Genomic DNA, 6,980 nt, shown 5'->3' with positions numbered 1-6,980 from the left:
GCCTAGGCACGTGTTTTCTCACTAATGTCCATATGTATGTTGTGCAGGGTGGGGGGGCCCGGCGTGTGGGTGGCGTCCGGGGCGGTGGGGGGGACCGGGAGGGTGGGCACGGGGGTGATGGCCAGGAGGGTGGGGGGGCCGGAGGGGGCCCAGCGTGTGGGTGACTGCTGGGAGCATGGGAGGGCTGCGGGGGCCTGGTGTGTGGGTGGCATCTGGGGTGGGCCTGGGCCTGGGCCAGGCAATAAGGCCCCGGGAGGGTGGGGGGACAGTGTGGGGGTGACGGCTGGAGCAGTGGGGGGGGCGGGAGGGTCCCAGTGTGGGGGTGGTGGCCGGGGCGGTGGGGGAGGGCCGGGAGGGGCCCGGTGTAGGGGTGACGGCTGGGAGGGTGGCGGGACCTGGGGGGGCCTGGCGTGGGGGGGGCGGCCGGGAGGGGCCCGGCGTGGGGGGGGGGCCGCCGGGAGCGGGAGCGGGATCCGGGATGGGGGGGCAATAAGGCCCCAGGGCTCACCAGCCCCGCACGTTTCAGACAAGCCCCGCCTCTCCCCCATGAGCCCCGCCCCTCTGCCATGGCTCCTCCCCAACCCGGGGAGCCCCGCCCCGGCCGGCAGCGTTGGGTACTGGCCCCGCCCCTCCGCCGTCCGTTATCGCGGGAGGGCGGGGCCGGGCCGGGCCGGGCGGTCACGTGAGCGCGGCGCCCCGCCCCCTGGGCTCGGCGCTGCCCCCGGCGGCCGGGGCGGGTGCATGGGCCGGGCGGCGGGCGGCGCGCGTGGGCTGGTGTCGCTGCTCAGCGCCCTGCCCTGCCTGGCCTGCGGGAGCCACGCGCCCGCCATGAGCGGGGCCAGCGAGCCGGGCCGGGGCGGCGGCGGGGCCGCGCTGGGGGCCGCGCCCGACGCCTACCGGGGCTGGCTCTTCAAGTGGACCAACTACCTGAAGGGCTACCAGCGCCGCTGGTTCGTGCTCAGCAACGGGCTGCTCAGCTACTACCGGTGCGGGCCGGGCGCTGCCGGGGGACGCGGGGTCGGTGGGGGGGTTACCATGGCGTGGGGGGGGGCTCAGGGCTGGCGTAGGGGGGGATGCGGGGTCGGTGGGGGGGGTTACCATGGCGTGGGGGGGGGCTCAGGGCTGGCGTAGGGGGGGCGCGGGGTCGGTGGGGGGGTTACCATGGCGTGGGGGGGGGGCTCAGGGCTGGCGTAGGGGGGGCGCGGGGTCGGTGGGGGGGTTACCATGGCGTGGGGGGGGGGCTCAGGGCTGGCGTAGGGGGGGCGCGGGGTCGGTGGGGGGGTTACCATGGCGTGGGGGGGACGCGGGGTCGGGGGGGGGTTCAGGGCTGGCGTGGGGGGGGCGCGGGGTCGGTGGGGGGGTTACCATGGCGTGGAGGGGGCGCAGGGCTGGCATGGGGGGAGATGCGGGGTCGGTGGCGGGGTTACCATGGCGGGGGGACGTGGGGTCGGCGGCGGGGTTACCATGGCGTGGGGGGGGCGCAGGGCTGGCATGGGGCGGGGGCGCGGGGTCGGTGGGGTTACCATGGCGTGGGGGGAGACGCGCGGTCGGTGGCGGGGTTACCATGGCGTGGGGGGAGGCGCAGGACTGGCATGGGGGGAGACGCGGGGTTACCATGGTGTGGGGGGAGACGCGGGGTTGGTGGCGGGGTTACCATGGCGGCGGGGGGGATGCAGGGTCGGTGGCGGGGTTACTATGGTGGCTGGGGCGGGGGGCTGCTGCAGGGGCTGGGGGAAACTTCTGCCTTTTACCCCTCCCTCCCGTGCAGAATGACTTCTGTTGTGTGCACCAAGGTGGAGTTGGTGTGAGATATGCCCCTTCCTCTGGGTTCACGTAGTGCAATTCCTGTGGTGGGGGTGGGGGCTCAGGCCTGGGGCAGAGCATTGGGGTGCAGGAGTGTGAGGGCTCTGGGGTAGGGCTGAGCTGGGGGGGCTGAGAGCTGGGCTGGAGGACTTGGGGTGCAAGGGCTCTGGGGATGTAGGTCTGGGGATCCAGGAGGGGGCTTCAGGCTGGGCTGTGTGTGAGATTTGGAATACAGGAGGGGTCTTTAGGTTGGGGTACAGGGATTGGGATTTGGGGTCAGGAGGTGGCTCCTAGTTGGAGTGGGCTCAGGGTGGCACCAGAAATTTTGACTTGGGCTTCCGTGGGTAGCTCCTGGTCGGTGGCGCTAAGGCAGGTTGCCTGTCTGTCCTGGGGCACTGCGTCTCGTTTTGCATGCGGTTGAGCTCCTGGGAGGGAAGGTGGGCCAGGAAGAGGCTCTGAGGTTCATGGAGCCTTGTGGTCCCCCCTCACTTAGGAGCCAAACCAGTTGTGCCAGCCAGTTTCCTTCTGGCTTTTCCCTGCTTGGGCTTAGTGGGAAGCTGCTGGGCTGCGCAACTCAGTGGGAACTTAGTCGGAGGAGGAAGTGATCCCCGGGGGGTGGTGCACAGGGCCTGGGCCGTACCCCAGCTATTGCAGGAACTGGGTGATGGCCAGGCTACTATGGAGGCAGAGGGGCAGGTGGCCTGTAGGGCTTCCCTGGGTGTATTAAGGTGGGCGAAGGATGGCCTGGCTACTAGAAGGATGTGCTCCAGAGACTTGGGGAAAGGGATACGGGATCAGTTCAACTATAGGGGTGGGTGGGTAGGCACAGGGATCATGGGAGGAGTGACTGACTGCAGGTATTGGGGGCTACTTCAGGACCCCAGAAGAGTAGGGATGGTGTGTGTGTTAGGGATCTTTAGGGGGGCCTGGCATCATGGGAATGGGATCAAGGTGTGGAGGTAAACGTACTTTGCTATTCACAATAAATCTACAAGGTGGACATGCACTACATCCTTTGTGGGGGTCAAACCTGCAAGGGTGGATGAACTGTATCTTAAGGTGTTTTCTCTTTGCTTTGGTGAAGCTGAGCATACAATGGTTTATTTTGCTGTTAGCACGGGAGTGTAGTGGGAGAATTAGGTGGTTTACAATGCATTCTCTTCAAAATGTGGCGCACACACAGAGTACTGTGAGAACACATCCTGCTGTGCAGTCCACAGTGCCAGTGCATCCCTATAAATAGTGTGCATACTCATAGCACATTACACATGCGTAGGCATGAGCACATGCACCAAGATATTCCAATGAGGAAGCTAATTTTAGTTTCTCTTACGTCCATATTTAAGTGCCTAGATATTAAGTTGTGCTGAGCACCTGGCATTCCCCAGTGAAGTTGTGTGCGCGGTTTGGGGCTCAGAACTCTGGAAACTCAGGTTCAGTACCTAAATATGGTTTTAGGAGCCTAAAATTGGCCTCCTATTTATGAAAATACGGGCCTACACCCTTCCATCTGTACGGAGGTTGAGCTAGGTCAGGGGTCTGCAACCTGTGGCTACAGAGCTGCATGTGTCTCTGAGGATTTCTTTGTAGCTCCCAATGCTTTAATTGCAAAACAAAAGAAAACAAACACAAAACAAAACAAAAACCACGCACTCCTGATTATTTTCAGTAAATGGTGAACAGTCTAAGAGCCACAAAATAAACAACTCCTGTCTAAATAGCAAATAATATGGGATCTTGAAACTTTGGCTAACTCTCCCTAGTATCCAGAAAGCGAGGAGATTTGTAAGTGAAAGTCAGGAAGATTGATACAAACACACATATAAAGTGTGAGGAAATATAATGTGGAAAAAAGTTTGTGAACATCCTGCAGTAAATGTGTCACATCACAAATCATTGTGTGGGTGCTGTTATTAAATCAGGGGTTACAAAAAAGTCTGGTTTGACGTTGTTTATTAAGTACTGTTTGTATTCACATGCACTGCAGCTCTTGAATTAGTGAGTTTTTTACTGAATTGGGAAGAATGGCTCCTCTTGTTATTTTGGTTGCCGATCCCTGGGCTAATCAATGGGCTGGCTCAATTGAAGAAACAGTTGGCAGCTTTCTAAAGCTAGTATCAAACAGGATTTGGCTAATCATTGAGGGGGAACAGGGCCAAACTGTTCCAACTTAGCTCAGAACTGTTCCAACTTAGGGAACTACTTCACCAGCAGGTGAAGCACTGGAATGCGTTGCCTAGAGAGGTGGTGGATTCTCCATCCCTCAAGGTTTTTGAGTCCTGGCTGGACAAGGTCCTGACAGGGATGCCTTAGTGGGGGTTGATCCTGCCTGGAGCAGGGGGCTGGACTAGATGACCTCCTGAGGTCCCTTCCAGCCCTGTGATTCTGTGACCTGAACTGGAACACTGCTTTCATTTCGGTTGTCATATTGCTAAGGTCAGTCCGCGTTGGTTATTGTTTGGTTAGCTTGGACAAGTTTAAAACAGCATTTTAAAGTGTGTCATGCTCAGAAAAGTGATGTAAACAGGTATAGCTAGTTGTTTAAGAAAAAAGACCCCTTGTTTTTAAGACGTCTCTGCTGTGAGACAGGGAGTGGGAGTGCACTCGTGATCTACAACAGTGTTTCCCAAACATAAAACATTTGCAAACCTTCTCAGCATGCCCCCTCTCCCAGTGCTGTCCCACTCCTTATCTCCTGATTTTTAGTCATTTTATTTTCTACTGTGTACCCAATGAAATCCTTTCGCCTACCACACTTTGGGAAACACTGATTTAAAACGATCAGCAGAACTGTAAAGTTGCAAGAGCAGCATTTTTGTTTCTTATCATGGTGCAGGTAGAACATAACTTGACTTTTCCAGGTTGAATTTGCAGAGCTGGCAGCTGGAAACTTGTAACTGGAATACATTTGTTATGGAATAATCAATGTTGAACCCTGATGCCTTCTGTAATCACTTTTTGTTGTATAACAGGGTTTAAACATGAGCGTTTCAAATAAAGAATTTAGCCTTTATCATCAATGGTTTTCTCTCAGTATTTCATTCAGTTTTGGGCAGTGAAAATAGTCATTTGCTTCTGGTTCTCAGGCATTTATCAATACAGTGCTGAGGTTTTTGGGTTGCAAACGTTGCAAGTGAATATTTTAAATCAAGACAATACTTCACAAACTCCTTTTCAGAAGATTGCTCTTCTGTTACTTTTTAAAAAACCTTTCAGCTGGCCCTTTAACTGTACTGGCAAGAAGCTAATGTGCTCACAGTGCTCTTTGTAGAAACAAGCTGGGAAGTCCTGCTTTATGCCTTCTCTATAGGTCTTCTGAAAGTTCTGCACTCACAGGATAGCAAAAATAAAGGAAAAATTCATATCTTTGTATTCTTTAGAGGCTTTGTATTTCAGAGGCCATCCTTGGATTCAACAGTCAGGCTAGTGTGATGATCACTTATAACTTCAGTAGTCAGATCTGAATTCTAAACTTTTCCCCTCCTGGTCATTAAGCAAAAGTTGCATTTTCCTGAAGTGCATCATTTGAGAAAAGGAATCAAAGGCAGGTATGCCTGGAAACTAAAATAACAGGGCTATCAGCAAAACGTGAAGAATAAAAATGAAATTGGCATCGGTGCCACTCACAAGTCAGCTCCATTTCTTGTTTGTTACAGTGCACCTAGATTTACAGTTGGAAACATTATGCACTCTGAATTTCAAATTTAAATATTTTAGGCTACGTGAATTTAGTAGTACATCTGGATATTTTGGAAAAGAGATGATTTGGTTGACTTTTTGTACTCAGAAAAGCCAATGATATAGTAGTGCACCTTCCTATAGGAAGAAAGAAGGTATAACGTTTAGGCAAGATTTTTAAAGTTACCATCTTTGTTGTCTGTCAGGGGCAGATTGAGAATAGTTGGGGCCCTGGGACAACACAGTCACAGTGGGCCCACCAAAATATTAAAATATTAATGTAATATCAGTATTTATGCTTTAAAATCTATTCATGCTTATTATTACTCCTGATGCATAAGAAAATTACACTTAAATTAGTTTTAAAATAAGAATGACGTGATACATTTCTTTTGTTGCACTAACGCGAATTGTTTACACAAAATGGAGTTATGGAGACTTGGAGCCCCTCATGCCTGGGGGCCCTGGGGCAACTACCCCTTTTGCCCATATGTTAATCTGCCGCTGTCTGTTGTCTGTCTGTCTGCCTTGTGGCTGAGTACCTATCTAAATGTTAGATTTTAGGACCAAAACTTGTGCTTCTAAACAAGAGAGTAAATGCTGGGCATTGCGAACCTTCTGTGGTGGATATGTTAGGGGTATGAACAGAATTAATTATGTACATTCCTGTGTGTTGACTGTCCATGGGTTTTAAATTTGAGATTCAAAAGATCCTATTTGTTACTTCTTTGAAGATGATATTGGTGGTGATGGTTAATCGTTGAGTTTTCTAAGGAACCTTATTTTAGCAATGTTGAGAGGAAACTGAACCATTAAACTATCTAAATGTGACCAAAACGTGTTATATGAAAGATAAAAATCCGTAAGATCCCAGGCACCAGCTATGAGAGTAAACTTATCAAATTCAAAGCTGCCTTTCTGCATAGACTTAAAATCATACCACCTGTGACAGTGATTTTTTTTTAATTATAATAATCTGGGGGGGGGCAGAATTTCATCCTATTGCACTTTCTCTCTCGCTAGATATGAGCAGTAGTTGCTGGGTTGAGCGGCTTTTGGTTCAGATTTGCGAAACGTGGGATCTACTGATGGGATTTTCTGTTTTCTCTGCTACAATGGACATCATTTAGCTATTGGGGAGTGTTTTGCCTTACGCAGCATTAGCTGTTAGTGACGTCATCGGGTGTTGGAAGAGAGGTCCTGAACTTGGACCTTGGCAGGTAAGAAGCGTTCCAATTCCATTGAAAGTGATTCTTGCATTCTGAAATGATTAGCCATGAGTTTGCCTAAATCAGTAGGATCCATAATGTTTAAGAAACATTTCAGTTCACCTTCAAACAGGAAAACTGTTGTATTCCTAAATGTCTCAAAAGACTTCTCTTTCAGTTTAGAGTAAATTTGGTTTGGTCAAGTCCTACAGCCCTCGAAAGCAGAGTAATGAAATCTGCTAACCAGTATGCGCCTTGTGTTCTGCTTCTGCTAGGGTTATGTGTTCATGG

General features: G+C 52.2%; 1 protein-coding gene across 4 annotated transcripts in view; it reads left to right on the top strand.

The window, feature by feature from the left end:
* The first annotated feature begins 704 nt into the window (after nucleotides 1-704).
* The window catches only part of OSBP2 (oxysterol binding protein 2), a 208,350-nt gene continuing 202,074 nt past the window's right edge, over nucleotides 705-6,980 (top strand). For 2 of the 4 annotated variants that reach the window (XM_075013154.1, XM_075013150.1), the window contains exon 1: nucleotides 851-986. Coding sequence is in view for 2 of the 4 variants with exons in the window: in XM_075013149.1 (XP_074869250.1) it covers nucleotides 742-986 (245 nt within the window). In the remaining 2 variants the exon portion in view is untranslated. Of the gene's footprint in view, nucleotides 987-6,980 lie in introns of all 4 variants that reach the window. The other 2 variants (XM_075013151.1, XM_075013149.1) reach the window with 2 other exon arrangements.

This window comes from Carettochelys insculpta, chromosome 18 (genome assembly GCF_033958435.1).
Source record: "Carettochelys insculpta isolate YL-2023 chromosome 18, ASM3395843v1, whole genome shotgun sequence".
Classification (NCBI taxonomy): Eukaryota; Metazoa; Chordata; order Testudines; family Carettochelyidae; genus Carettochelys; species Carettochelys insculpta.
This window is presented reverse-complemented; position numbering and strand designations above follow the sequence as displayed.